Source organism: Saccostrea echinata, unplaced genomic scaffold (genome assembly GCF_033153115.1).
Source record: "Saccostrea echinata isolate AGI-Se365-2 ecotype Australia unplaced genomic scaffold, CSIRO_AGI_Sech_v1 ptg000030l, whole genome shotgun sequence".
In the NCBI taxonomy this organism is placed as follows: Eukaryota; Metazoa; Mollusca; class Bivalvia; order Ostreida; family Ostreidae; genus Saccostrea; species Saccostrea echinata.
Genome location: NW_026889779.1, coordinates 30,331,712 through 30,347,786, shown reverse-complemented (window position 1 = coordinate 30,347,786; position 16,075 = coordinate 30,331,712). Strand labels below are relative to the sequence as shown.

Below are 16,075 nucleotides of genomic sequence, written 5' to 3'. Positions count from 1 at the left end.
AACAAAATCTTGTATTGGTGACTACACTATTGATAGTTATGGGTATTCTATACACACATTGTTGTCGTGCGTCCATTATGATCCGTCTGTCTGGCATTGGCTGTAAACAACACTGACAGAGAATGTGATTCTGGTTCGGAACACACACATACTGCTGGGGAGTAACATCTTGTTTTGTGTCATCTTTCTTCTTTCTTTCTTCAAAATCTTAAAAAAACAAATATAAATTTTGCATAATCATGGCATATAAATGCATCATAGACCTCAAAGCTTATCAAAGTTAATGATTATTTCTATTTTATATACAGTCAAACCCCATTATCTCAAACTCAATAGGACTGATGAAGATCCAAGTATTCAAGATATCCTGGTTGAAATACTTAAAGAATAAGAGGTTTGGACTTCCAAATCACTTCAACATGTCCATGGTATTCGAGATATCAGTGTTCGAGATACTGAAGTTCAGATGTACATGTATGTACATGCACATACCATCAGCTTCAACCTCTGTTGATGTTGTAGGCAGTGTGCCTTGACTGTCATCAGATGAGGTGCCCATCTGATTGGTTGTGGACTGAACACCTCCTGATGGGCCTGCCTGATTGGCCTCTGTAGTGGACTCTGCCTGGTTGGCCTGTGTTGTGGGCACTGCCTGGTTGACCTGTGTTGTGGGCACTGTCTGGTTGCCACCGAAGTAATTCCTCACTGTATTGATAACTGAACAACAAAGATGGAAATACTGATTACTATTTTTCATATAAAGAGGTCTCTGTTTGCTGTTTTCTAATGCATGAAAATCATTTAATATGATTTTGCTGTTTTATATAAGATGTGAAAGTATACTTCCAGCTATACCAGAAGTCTCTGATGAGACTGTAACTCTACTGCTGCCTTTGATATTCAGTGAAATCTGTTGAATCCAACACACACTTGGAGACAAAATTTGTGTCAAAAAAGACATGGTGCTGGATTACAGAGTTTAAAAAAACATGGAAAATGGGAATGAAATTATGTTTGGAATTCACAGTGAAATGGATTGCACAGGTGTGACATTTGACAGTTTGCACTGTATATTTTACAGACTGTATTTATTTAATTTTTATTTTTGATGACAAATGATCCTTTCTGTAATCTGTATATATAACACAGATCAAACGTATTCGGAAATAATAATGGCTTAATTTGAAAAGCAAAACAGCTTCTTGTGCAGTCAAAGTAAAAATTGATGACAAGAACATTTATCAGTTTATCAGGCAAAATATTCATCAATTTAAAGACTTTTAGTTATTATTAAGAACATAACATTTTTCCAAAACATATCCAGTTTTATTCAAATCAGACCATAACTGTAGAAGGAGTAGCACTTTGAAATAATTTAACAGATTATTCTTTTTTTCAGTAAACACAATAATACTATTCATCAAAATTAAAAAAATCTATAAAGAGAACCATATATGTTAATTTTTTTTACACTTGTTCCAGGTTTACTGATATAAGACTAAAACTTGAGACTGGGCAGCATTATTATTGTTTACAGACAAGGAGAACAAGGAGACAGATGGATGGAGTAATGACAGGCTACCAAAGCACATATAGGCTTGTCTGGCCAACCATCATTGACCACATACATGTACATAAGCATGTACATCCAAGCAGTCTGAACTGCAGTTTAGCAGCATGACAGCAAATTTTCAACTTTCATTTCATGTCATTCATGATTTGTTATCACATGCTGTTCAATTTCAATAAATCTGGAATGATATTTTGTTGATTAATGCGTATTTTTAAATATCTAGCAGCTTGATATTTACCTGTTCCCAGAACACCTGTACCAGCTGTGTTGGGATCAACATAGTTTGGACATTGTCGACAAACAAACCTCACTGGGTTCCTATCAAACCAAAATAAATCACATGGTATGTTTTAAGTCACAGTATACATTTTTTCATTTATGGTGATGATTTGGCCAACCAAGTTTTAAGAGACTGTTCATGAACTATTTGTAGATTTTAACAGTGCAAGACTAGTGTTTGCATACATGTATGATTACTGTTTTAATACTTGTACCATGTTTTAAATATGTTAACAATTTGTTAGCAATAAAACAATATAAGCATACCAGTGTCTAAATGACCCAAAAGCTGGATTGAGGTCATTCAATGTCACTGTAGGAGAAGGTCTATATAAAATCAAAACATTCTGTTAGTAAAATCACCATGTTTAATCAACAGTTTGTTTTTTTCTTGAAATCACTGAGCATTAGGTGTTATAAACTAATACTATAGTCTGATTTCTCTCTTCAATCTTAAATATTCACATTTCCAATTATTTGCCCTGAATATATTTTACAAATGAAAATGCAGTTAATTTTTACTCAATTTCACAAATGCATGAATATTTCCATTTTGACATTGTAATACCATACTTGACATAAAAATTGTAGTCCATTCTGTCTTTTTTTTAATTTTCAAAAATACGAGTTGAATAACAAAATTCATGGCTAATCATTAGTTATATGTAAGATAGGAATTTCATTTTTACAATGAGATTTGATTTGTCTGCATATTTATCATGAAGCACTAACAGGCATATTAATTCATGTTTTAAACTTGAATATTTAGACTAAAACACATAAATCTTGTGAATGATATGGCTTCAAGAATTTATACAAGCACAAGTATACATGTTTTCCTCAATCAGTAATAATAAGCCTAACCTACTTACTCATTTTCAATTTCATCAGAATCCTCTTCATAATCATCGCTGTCCTCTCCACTTTCATCAGCATCAAAAACCTTGTTCTTCAGCTCCTTAGGATATAACTGTAAAAGAAAATACAATTAATTGACCATTACAGATCAATTAAACAAGTAATGTATCCAGTTTACACTGTTTTCTTTCTTAATAGATACACCTATGTGAGCATGTCCAGTTGCCAAAAAATTTGAAGGAGATTTAATCATGAATTTTAATCAAATTCTTAGACAAGTAAAATAAGCAAAAATATATTAATAAAACTGATTTATTATAAGTTCTTGCCATTTTCAAGTTACATCAGAAATATGCTCTCAATGAAGCAGAGGTTTCCTGTTTGTGACTCACAAGGGAGATAATACTAGTGTACAAACAAACAAACAAACACACCATATCTCTACTTATCGTGTTCTTGGCATCCAATTCTTTAATATCTTCCTCTGATCTCTTCTTCTCTAATATTTTTCAATTAAAAAAATTATAACAGTAAATCACAAATACAGTGAAATGCATTAAAAAACACTGAAATACTATTGTGTGATCTTATACACAGGCATGCCTCAAGTGGACTGTTTAAAATACAAATTAATAAAACGGTTCTAATATATTACTTACCTGGGTGTTCTTTGAGGTAAGCCTCAATCAGATTGTTCACAATGTGGTTCTTATTGATCCTATCCACTTTAAGTCGACACTAAAAAATACACAATACCTTATGTCAAAAGTGGTGTCTGACATTTTACTAATAGTGAATTTTGCTCATTCTATCATTTTCAATTCTTAAACATGTACGTATCTAATATTAATTTGAACAAAGCACTTCAGCAACAAGTAATAATAATTATATTTCTAATGTGTGTAAATGTATACAGATTGTGGACACTCATACAGATTGAGGACACTAATACAGATTGTGAACATTTATACAGATTTTGGACACTTAAAAGGATTGTGGACATTCACACAGATTGAGGTTACTTATACAGATTGGGGACACTCATACAGACTAAGGACATTCATTTATATTGAGGACACATATACAATTTGTGGCACTTGTAAAGATGGTGAACACTTACACATTTTGTGGTCAATCATACAGATTGTGGATACTTACACAGATTGTGGACACTTATAAAGATTGTGGACACTCATACAGATTGAGGACATTCATACAGATTGAGGACACTTTTATAAATTGTTGACACTTAGACAGATTGTGGACACTTATACAGATTTTGGACACTTATAAAGATTGTGACCACAAATACAGATTGAGGACACTCATACTAATTGTGGACACTTTTTAAATTGTTGACACTTACAAAGATTGTGGACACTCACACAGATTGTACACACTAGACATATTGAGGACATTCCTACAGATTGAGGTCACTTTTAAAAATTGTTGACACTGAAAAAGATTGTGCACACTTATACAGATCGGGGACACTCATACAGATTGTGGACACTTTATAAAATTGTTGACACTTAAAAAGATTGTGGACACTATTCAAATTGAGGACACTTATACAGATAGATGGACTCATACAGATTGTTGAAATTTATACAGATTAAGGACACTCATATAGATTGAGGACACTTCCACAGATTGTGGACACTCATACAGATTGAGGACAGTCACACAGATTGTGGACACTCATTCAGAATTTGGACATTTATACAGATTGAGGACACTTATAAAGATTGTGGACACTCATACAGATTGAGGACACTTTTACATATTGTTGACACTCATACAGATTGAGGACACTTATACAGATTGTGGACACTCATACAGATTGTGGACACTTATACAAATTTTGAACACTCATACTGATTGTGGACACTTGTAAAGATTTTGAACTCTCATACAGATTGAGGGCACTTCCACAGATTGTGAAAGCTTATAAAGATTGTGGACACTTATACATATTGAGGACACTCATACAGATTGAGGACACTTCCACAGACTGTGGATACTTACAGAAGGACATTCTGAAGACCTCTTCATCCAACCTGAGTAACAACCTGCACAGAATGTGTGCATGCAGGGCTGGAGACTGAAAGCAGACAAATCAAACCACATCACAAAAATCAATATTCCTCTACATGTAGTCTAAGTGATAATTGGGAAAAAGATGATCAGAACAAAATACACTTGATCTTCGCTATCTCGAACACTGATACATTTATCTCGAATACCATAGAAATATCGAAGTGAATTGGAAGTCCCAATGACTTATTCTTTAAGTTTAACCCTTGACATCTGGAATACTTGAATATCTCTAAGTTTTTTCTCAGGTCCTATCTACATGAAGTTTGAGATAATGAGGTTTGACTGTCCAATAGTATCAGAGATGTGCATGTCTCACCTGACACAGTCATGCATGATCTCCTGACATATGATGCATACTAAAGCCTCCTCTATCTCATCTTTTTTCTCAGCTATAGCTTCACTGTCTTTGATACTTTTTGTTTGGGCAGTCTTTGAAGTACACTTTTCTTGATCTGCTATAGATGTTTCATTTTGTGACTTATTCTTCAACTCTACAGACTTCTCAATGTCCATTTTTTCCTCACATTTTTCCAATTTCTCTATTTTTTCACTTTTAAATTTCTTTGCTGGTTCCATTGGGGAGGCGGGTTCCTGAGAAGAGAAAAAAGAAAAAAAAATCTCTTTAAGACAAAAACTGTTACATAGATCATGTAGACAAGTAAGCAGTCAAAATTTATTACTAGTTTTAACAAACATGAATATAATTAAGTATTTTATGTGAATAAAACCGAACATATTTTATTCACAATGAAATGTTTAAATATATTAAATTATGTAAAACCTACATTAGGTCTCTTTCTTGATTTTGGAGAATTTTCCGTGGACTCCACCTCATTTATATCATCATCTAATACAATGAGAAATGTAATTAATTTTTAGTTTATTTTCAAGTGCAGGAAAATGACATCTCAAAATTAAAAGAGGCACGTACCCTACAATACAGTCCCCTTCTAACATGATAAAATTTTCTATACATTCATAGATATTCATTTTTCTATACATTGATTCATTCATAGATATTCATAGGTCTTAATTTTATACTAATATTTTATTTGCCACCACAGTTACTTGTGGACAGGAATCCCCCCTTTCCCCCAAATTTCAACCCAGGGGTTTTGTTGGGAAATTTCTTCACAATTGATATTTCTTACACATTGAACATGTATACTACAGGAAAAATTGGGAAGAAATGCAAAATAATTGTTCTATACAAAAAATATTCTACTTTACCTCATAATACATTATATTGTATTATACATTATAATGTAAAGTGGGGTATTTTTTGTATGAAACAATTATTTTGCATTTTTTCCAATTTTTCCTGTAGTATACTAGCTGCAGATCTGTAGCTCGCTGGTCTGAAAAAATTCGGAAGTACAACCAGAGAGCTACAGTGCCACCCATTGAAAAAAGTGTGGATTTTTTGGGTACAAAAAAGAGCGCTGTTTCTCAATTTATTTCTCAGTAATATTTAACAAGAGGCCCATGGGCCTTGAATCGCTCTTCTGATAAACTGTACAACCTATCACTTCTATTTGAAGCCTCAAAGTATCCTGTATATTTAGATAAACCCTTGAAATTCCAATTCACACTCTGAGAACCCAAGATGATTCTAAGCCAATTGGTCATGGTGACCTACTTATCACTTGTCATTCTCTGAGTACCAATCAACTAAGTTTGATGATTCTAAAATATTTTTTAAAATTATAACCATAAAATTTTATACGTAGGACAAAGTGACCTACTTTTCAATTGTTTTACTCCAAGGACCCAAAATGCATCAACTGACAAAGTTTGATGATTCTAAGCCAATTAGTACCTGTAATATTTAATTAAAGCCATAAATTTTCAAAAGTAGGTCACCGTGACCTACTTTTCAGTTCTCCGAGGACCAAAGATACATCGACTGACAAAGTTTGATGATTCTAGCCAATAAATACCTAAAATATTTAATTACAGCCATAAATTTTCAAAAGTAGGTCACGGTGACCTACTTTTCAGTCAACCTACTCCGAGGACCAAAGATGCATCAACTGACAAATTTTGATGATTCTAAGCCAAATAATTCCTAAAAATATTAAATACAGCCATAAGATTTCAAAAGTAGGTCACCGTGACCTACTTTTCAGTTATTGTACTCCGAGGACCCAAGACACATCAACTGACAATGTTTAATGATTCTAAGCCAATTAGTACCCGAAAAATATTTGATTAAAGCCATAAATTTTCAAAAGTAGGTCACCGTGACCTACTTTTCAGTTGTTGTACTCCGAGGACCCATGACGCATAAACTGACAAAGTTTTATGATTCTAAGCCAATTAGTTCCAAAAATATTTTATTAAAGCCATAAATTTTCCGAAAGTAGGTCATGGTGACCTACTTTTTAGTCGACCTACTCCGAAGACCCATGACGCATCAACTGACAAAGTTTGATGATTCTAAGCCAATTAGTACCCGAAATATTTAATTAAAGCCATATAAATTGAAAAGTAGGTCACAGTGACCTACTTTTCAGTCGACCTTTTTTGAGGACCCAAGATGCATCAACTTACAAAGATTTATGATCATAGGACTTAAAATGTCCAAATTATGCCTCTAAAACGCTTTGAAATCGAATGCCTGCAAAGTTCAAAAAGTAGGTCACTGTGACCTACTTTTTAATAAATATGTTTTATGGCCCCAAGATGCATCATCTTACAAGATTTAATGATTCTAAGCCTCCCCGTATTCGAATTAATGACCTTAATTGTTTTTAAAAAGATTAGCCATAAAATTTGAAAAGTAGGTCAAGGTGACCTACTTTTTAGTTGACGTACTTTGAGGACCCAAGATGCATCAACTGACAAAGTTTGATGATCATAGGCCTTAAATTGTTCAAAATATGCCTCTAAATCATTTTGAAAAAGAATGGCCGCAAAATTTAAAAAGTAGGTCACCGTGACCTACTTTTGAGTCAACATGATATGAGGACCTTTGATACACCAACTGACAAGATTTGATGATCCTAGTCCTTATAGTAAGCAAAATATCAACATTTTAATGAAATGTAATTTTTGATCAACTTTGAAGTGACCTTGAGACCACGCCCTTTGCCCCAGGGTAAATCCCCGTGCAAATTTTAATCTACATCATATCTTCATCCTTTTGTGTAAGTTTGGTGATAATCTGCCCAGTGGTTCTTGAGAAGAAGATTTTTTAGCAACCAGTACTTTTGTTTCTATTTTCCTAATTATCTCCCCTTGTTAAAGGGTCACAACCCCAGTTTTAGTATAAAAGGGAGCCCTTGGGCCAAGGATACCCTGTGACAAATTTGACAATAATTGGCCAAGGGGTTCTTGAGTTATGGCCCATATTCTTAAAAGTTTACGCACACCGCACACCGCACACCGCACAAATGGCCATAGCATTAGCTCTTTGAGCCTTTGGCTCAGAAGAGCTAAAAATATTACTTTCTGTGTGTTCCTAACATATCATTTTACTACTTCCACAACAAAACTGTTTGTGCAAGTTATGTACGAAGCGCGTTGGACCACCCAAGATGGCAGTATAAATGGGCAAAATTTTTGATGGTCTCCATTTCAGGCCCGGGGGGGGGGGAATAAATATACACTTTTTTTTCAATGGGTGGCACTGTAGCTCTCTAGTTGTTCATTACAGTTTTTCAGACCAGCAAGCTACAGATCTGGACCTAGTGGCATACATGTTAAATAAGTGTAATAACTAGAGCAGAGCTCGTTGCAAAGCAACGAGTAGGTCTTCCGTTGGAGCTGCGAACAGGAAGAAGTGACCTTGAGTCAAGGTCATGCCACATTCTAAGGTTATAAGCAATCTTGTAAGGGGTATCAACTTGCAATGTCTCACCAGTAGAAAGACAGTTAAGGAATGTTATTTCTCCGTTGATGACCTTGAACTCGTTCAAATGACCTTGCATCAAACCATGACACACTCTGGTTATAAGAAAACCCCATCTATATGTAACTGACTCGACAAGTTAACACATGTTCTTTCAGACCATTCATCCAGTCAAAACATTCTTTCCTTAGTGACCCTAAATTTAATCAATATGGCCGTAGGAACCGAGGGGGGCGTGCCCCCCAATAATTTTGCCGATATATAGATTACAATAGTAGACATAGATACTATAGCTTGTGCCACCTCAATAAAAACGTCTGATAACCTTCTTTTTTTTTTTTTTTTGCTTGTCAAGGAATTTTTGGTAGTTGGTGACCTTTTTTTTTTTTGCTTGTCAGGAAATTTATGGTAGTAGTGCCCCCTAAACTGTCAACTGAAAATGTATGGCTGTGCCCCCCCCCCCCAAAAAAAAAAACTGAATTTGCTTCCTATGGGCCTGATCAAGACAATGATACACTCTGTATGATATCAGCGATACCCTTTTGTGTGTTTCGGACTTGACAAGTTCACAGTTTGCATTTATTGCATGATAGTGAGGGAGACATGAAGATTTCTTCGCCCATAAAAAATCATATTCCGCGAGGGCAACATGAAGATTTCTTCGCCCATGAAAAATCATACTCCCCGAAGGCAACGCCAGAGGGAAATATGATTTTTCATTTGCGAAGAAATCTTTATGCTCTATTATGCAATAAATTGTTTATAATACCGAATTAACCAAAATGCAGGAATTACAAAGGAGATCCAATGAATAAAGCAAACATGCATTTGATGAGAACGATATGAAAGAGATGTAAGTTACAGGTACACCAATAGCCTCGTTTCATTAAAGAAAAATTCCTACGTGACAAGTTTGTGTGATCAAACCAGTAACATTCAAACACCATTACATTTTTACACATTTAAATCGACACAATCAATCAACGATAATATGTTGACGGTGCGACCGTTGGGCGAGTGCATTGTTCACTTAATTTTAAGATCCGCCTCTTCAAACAGCACGAGACATTTGGAACGTCTAGACTGTGACGTCTCATGACGTATGTTAGCTGTACTTCCATAAACGAATTTTGAAAAGTGCAAACATTTTAACAAAGAACGTTTAATCTACTATCTGTATGCAATTCCATTAATTAAGGTGATTTTTTGGGGGTGAATTTTTAGTTGTTGTTACCGCACGAACGAAGTTAGCAGCGTCGCTATAAACAATCTAACTCCTCACTCGTTTAATTGTGACGTCACAATCGTGAAACACGACGTTTTGTTGCAGGGCAAACATGATGGACACGTGACTTTCTCGGCCAATCAAATTCTATTTTACTAGTGATTTTTCACTTGTAAGCTAGTTTTCACAGAGGTATAATAAACGTTTTTTAGACCATACATCGAAATAAATTATCATAATTTCTATAGTCGTAATTTATTAGGTTCAACTCACTGCTCTAAAGGATCATTGTAAATGTTTTATGCCCGATTTGGATACTGAACAACGTGTGATTTTTGAAACACTGATGCCCCCATATGGCATCTTATGGCAAAAGTTAAAGTTTCTCAAATGCAAGTCAAACTCCATGGTCAAGATCAAAAGATAAAAAAATGTTATTACCCAAATAAAGGTCTTGAACAAAGAATATACTGTGAAATATATACTAGTATAGCAGCAACAGTTTAAAAGTTATTGCCAAGGTTAATTTCTTTAAAAGGTCAAACTCCAAGGTCAAGGGATCATAATTGTTTGTACTTGAGGGAAGGTCTTAATTGTTACAAGGAATACACACATGGTTTTAAAAAAGCCTTAGCACCAACTGTTCAAAAGTTAAAACCAAGGTTAAAGTTTTTCAAAAGTAGGACATACTCAAAGGTCAAGGTAAAATGGTCAAAATTAAAGGTATACAATGACAGGCCTAGTCACAAGAAAATTACCTATGTAATATAAAAGCCCTAGTACTAGCCATTCAAAAGTTATTGTCAAGGCTAAAGTTGTTTAAAAGTTGGTCAAACTCCAAGATCAAGGTGAAATGGTCAAACATATTTATACCCAAGGAGGAGACTTATCACAAGGGATACAGATGTGAAGTATAAAAGCCATAGCACCAACTGTTCAAAAGTTTTGGCCAAGGTTATAGTTTGGTAAAATTTTGCGAAAGAGGATCAAACTCCAAGTTCAAGGTCAAGAGGTCAAATATGTTGGTACCTGAAGGAAGTCCTTGTTACTAGGAATACACATAAGAAATATGAAAGCAGTAGTTCCAACTAATCAAATTTTATGGGCATAGTTTTTTGCGGACAAAGAGGCTAACACAGTCTAACAGACAAATAGACAGGTGGACAGGACAAAAACTGTTTGCCCCCCGGATCTTCGATTACAGTAGCATAAAAAAAATGTCGGCGTCTTTGGGTTTTTCGCATTGGCCTTAAATCTGAAAATCCAAAGGATTACAAGGTGCATTACGATACGCTTTCACATCATGTTCTATAACCCAGAGCATATTGTCTGCAAAGATAAATATTTAATTCAGTATTTAATTAGCTATGCATAATTATCTATGTTGTTTTAAAAAGAAAATATAAAAAAAATATTTGTTTTATATTTTTCGATGTAGAGATATGCAGAAAATGTTTTCCTATTCTAAGTCCTATCGCAATACATATTTAAAAGAAAGTGTGTGTTGGAGGGGGGGTCATTACATTTTTGCTGGGATTCGCCTATGTATGACCGTAGAGATACAAAGAGTGGGGAGGGTGCAAGCAGCAACTAAATCAAAATTTACATATTAAAACTATAGCAAAAGACTATTTTCAGAAGGTCTGCCCCCCCCCCCCCCCCGGTACAATCCGTACAACGGACCTGTGAAAAAAATACTGATCCTACATTCAGAGTCCCAGGGCACCAGGAAAGAGTGGCAAAAAGAGAATATCGGTTTATTTCAGTCTATAAGTCGAATCAAAATATCTTTTCCTCAAGAGTCTTCTTTCTTTGAGTTCATCCCAGTGATCGTGTGATTTATTTCATCTATTTTACGTTCTGTACTGGACTTGGAAAATGAGGACATCTTTAGGTTCCTGAGCTGGCCTTGAAGCCCGCAGAACAGATTTTCTGCTTTATGATAAATTCAAGTGATATGTAATCCGGTATTAATTTTGTGTTGCTTTTTTTAATGTTAATTTCATTAAGAAATATGAAAAATTAATGTTTTAACTATACACAGTGAGGCATTTTTTGTGTGGAACGATTATCAAATGGGGTTTTCACGATTTTTTCATATGGTACACATGATGAGTAAGTGCAATAAATATAATTTGTGGAAAAAATGTCCAACAAGCCCCGGGGTTGAATATCGGGGGGGGGGGGGGGGGGGTCTGTCCACAAGTACCTTTTGTCAAGCCCGTAGAAAGCAATTTCAGTTTTTTTGGAGGGAGGGGGGCAAACAGAAATTTCCACAGGTACTTGTACTCGATTTTTTCCTATGGTACACATGATGAATAAGTGAAATAAATATAATTTGTGGAAAAAAATGTCCAACAAACATCGGGGTTGAATTTGGGGGGGGGGGGGGGGGATCCTGTCCACAAGTACATGTGGAAATTTCTTGATACGTAAACAGAATTTAAAAGCATGTATAAGACATTCATTGAAGGGGAGAGGGCACGGCCGTAATTAAAAGTTATATAGAGACTAGGAAGAAATGAACTGTCATTAAATTTTGGTTAAGAACTATTACCTAAACTCTTCACTTTCACATTTTCAATTACAGATTCTTGTTTTTAAAAAGCTACACATGTACATTGATATGTATCTATTAGATGCATAAATTATGTTATTAATCATTTTATCTTAAAAGAAAAGTAAAAATCTCAATCAAACTTGTTCCGCATATTATGCTCTCTGATTCATTACTCAGCAGATGCTTCATATACATAGACTGCAGACTGCAGGTGTGATAAATTCACAGCATGCAGCTCCAGCCTTAATTCCAACTTTGTTCCAAAATATTATTATTCAACGCGAAAAATTAGAATTAGCCGATAGAATATTTTGAATCACTTCGGAAATGCTGCCGTAACACCAGACTGAGTTCACAATATCGAGTGATTTTGATTGACAGGTGTAGCGCCGTTGTGCATGGATTTCGTGTAACTGCAGATTGTGGTTGAAAATAATAAACAAACAGATCTAAAGAAAAGATATTGTATACTGTACATATATTTGTTAAGAACCAGTTCATTCATGAAACGAATTTAGTCGTATTATGTGGGCCCATGTTAGATCATTTAGGGTATTCCGAATCACCCCGCATATCGCGACTCTCGGTAATTTACCTTACCGCTGTACCTCGCACGACACATGCACAGGTGTGACAACCAAACAGTCATTATTAGTAAGGTCTATACTTATTGCATACAACAAATAAAGAGGTAAACATAATGCGTTAAGTAAAAGAATTAATTATTTTAATTCATTAACTTCCTACCCTTTTCGAAGAAAATGCCCGTGTAGAAACGTTGCATGGTATTTCTCATCGATGTCGTGGCGTTGTTGGTGGATGAAACATGGCATATAAGGTATCGATAGAACGGCAATTTTATAAGCTTTTGTGAGTATTATATGTTTTTTTTATAACACCTCAAAAATATACTAGTTATGGCCGCATTTGTAGCCCCCTATAGTTTCGAACCACGTGTGTACATGCCCCTAGCCAAATAAATTGCACACGCTACATGTATACTTGTTATATGTCAGATTATTATTTTTTTTATAACATTGTTTTTCTTAAATGCAAGGGGTATGAAAGTAATGATTTGACAAAGCAAGAGCTATAATAAGACTATCCCGGGTCCCGGTATACACTTGATCAGTGTTGATCAATGTTGATATGTACGAGTACACGTATGCAGTAATATACGTCATTCTTGATAATCATGAAATCTAAACATGAGTTGGTTTAATTCCTTTTCACAATTTTTTTTATCATCATTATTTCATTATTTGGTAGCCTACTCGTAGAATTATGACAGTTCAATGTTAATTATTTGCATTAAAAAATCACATAGGTAAAAAAAAATTACATAATTATCATGATTATATTTACAGGACAACAATTTACAATCAGGTAATTTCAGAAAGTAAATATTCTGTTGATATTTGCTTTTCTGCATGATCCGCCTCTGAGAACGCTGTTTTATAGTGTTGTCTACAGAAGGGGGGGGGGGTGCTTTAATAACTTAATAAAAAAACCAACAACATTCAAAAAGAAAATAATTCTTTTTATTTTTTGATACTTTTGGTAAACAATACCAACTAATTCATTAATTATAATGTTGTTATCTGACTGTTTTTAGCCATTTACCTGGTGATTCGAAATACCCGGAAGTGACCTGCAATACACTAAAAAGGTGATGTAAATATAACCCCTGTCAAGGCCGCTGTATCGTAGATAGACTCGCCGTGTAATGTAGATTTGATTTTTCATTGAATTGGCTTTCCTTTAATACCAACCAACCATTTATAAACTTGTTAATAAAATCGTTTACCGTCAAACTGTAAAAAGTGATTCGGAATACTCTAAATGTACTCGTTATAAAAACAATTCTACTACGATTATTGCCGAGATCAAAGAAATGCCGCGGACATTATTCTCCAATAAATCACGAACGTCATCAAAAAATTATCAGATTAGAAACACATGTCAAATCTGTACAGTTGAAATAAATATTTCACTGTATAATCTAATACTTATATAGACCACATCGATGTGTCGTCTTCTGCAGTCTAAACGTGTGTATTGCCTGAAACAGCTGATAAATATCCGTTTTTATAGCCAATAGGGCTGTTCTATGGACCTCCCCACAACATTTACACTCCCGTGATTTTACTGATAAATCAATGAAAGAGACAACTGGTTTTGTTATTTTTCATTCATAAAAATTAATCAATATATGATCCAAGCAACTTTGTAAATAATAAAAGGATATTTTTAATCCAACGAAAGCTGAAATCGTCTGCATTTAATGCAATCGATTGACCCTCTGGTGTTAAATGGAACAGCGAAATTGCGACATGGTGATCTAATTCGTTTCGCTATAGAGAAAACGATCAACTGTATTTTAGAGCCGTTAGTAGAATAGAAATAAAGTCCTTGTTGTCGTAAATGATGCAGGATAACCTCCTCGATCTCGAAATGTTGTCTGAAATATAAAAGCCTCGGCTAACGCCTCGGCTTTTATATTTCAGACAACATTTCTCGACCTCGGAGGTTATCCTGCAACATTCACGATAACGCGGACTTTATTTCTTAACTCATTATCAACTCAGTGGACCGATAATTTACTTCAAAATAAGCTATAGATCAATAAAATTGATTTCAGATTAACCAATATTTTGTTGCAAAGATAATGTAAAACAGAGACCGGGGATTTTGTATTTCTCTGTATTTTAAACACTTGCATGCATGTATGTATGTTAATGTATGTATCCGTAAAACTTTTCGATTTTCCCGAGAATTCATCCTCACAATGTCAATTAAGGTTCCGAAATCACATGTGAGGATGCCGAGAATTGAAAAAGTCACCTCCACGTACAATTATCATGCATGTGTACATGCAGTTTAAAACACGAGACAGAAAAATAAATTGTTGCAAACTTAATGGTTAAGTCGGCAATTAAAATGCGTAAAACTTGAAATGAATAAATGCACGGGCGGTAAGGATTGATAAAAATAAGCGTGAGATAGAGTAAAATAAAATAATATGTAAGATTCGAAATGATTTCAAACCCAATTTTCCATTAATCGCTATGAGTACACAATGTATTTTAAAACCGATATGACCCCGGCTCTCTGCGGCCACGTGTGCACGAAGACTGGGTTACAAAGCGACAGAGCAGAGTGTAAACTGTGCTGTAAGAAGGCGTGAATTATTGTATGTTTAAAAGTATTATTTGATGTATATACATGTAGTTTAATATTTAATGAAAAATTAAATGAAGAAACAATTAAGAGACTGATAGTAAAAATTATACTTTACACAAGTATTAATACTTAATACTTCCATCACTAATTGCAATTATTTGCCTTAGCACCTTTTCAATTACAATTGAAATAGAATACAATTACACGGGACAGAGAAATAAATTGTTTGTTTGTTTTTTTAAATCGTATTTCTGTGTCGACAGTGAACAGGCCGGTAAAAGCGATTAAAATTCGAAATGATTTTATGCACTAGTGTTTGAAATTAAGACTAAATCAAAGATGCAATTACACGGGACAGAGAAATAAATTGTTTTTTTTTTTTTTTTTGTTTTTTTTTTTTTTTGTTTTTGTTTTTTTTTTTAAATCGTATTGCTGTGTCGACAG

The 16,075-nt window shown here is 34.4% G+C and overlaps 1 protein-coding gene across 1 annotated transcript in view; it reads right to left on the bottom strand.

The window, feature by feature from the left end:
* LOC133197685 (E3 ubiquitin-protein ligase CHFR-like) overlaps positions 1-16,075 on the bottom strand; it is a 38,626-nt gene that overhangs the window by 9,375 nt on the left and 13,176 nt on the right. The window contains exons 6-15 of the mRNA XM_061333822.1: positions 5,596-5,657; positions 5,127-5,401; positions 4,739-4,814; positions 3,370-3,448; positions 3,145-3,209; positions 2,725-2,822; positions 2,120-2,179; positions 1,812-1,891; positions 493-717; positions 58-207 (exon numbers count right to left, since the gene is read on the bottom strand). Coding sequence (XP_061189806.1) covers positions 58-207; positions 493-717; positions 1,812-1,891; positions 2,120-2,179; positions 2,725-2,822; positions 3,145-3,209; positions 3,370-3,448; positions 4,739-4,814; positions 5,127-5,401; positions 5,596-5,657 — 1,170 coding nt within the window. The remainder of the gene's footprint in view (positions 1-57; positions 208-492; positions 718-1,811; positions 1,892-2,119; positions 2,180-2,724; positions 2,823-3,144; positions 3,210-3,369; positions 3,449-4,738; positions 4,815-5,126; positions 5,402-5,595; positions 5,658-16,075) is intronic.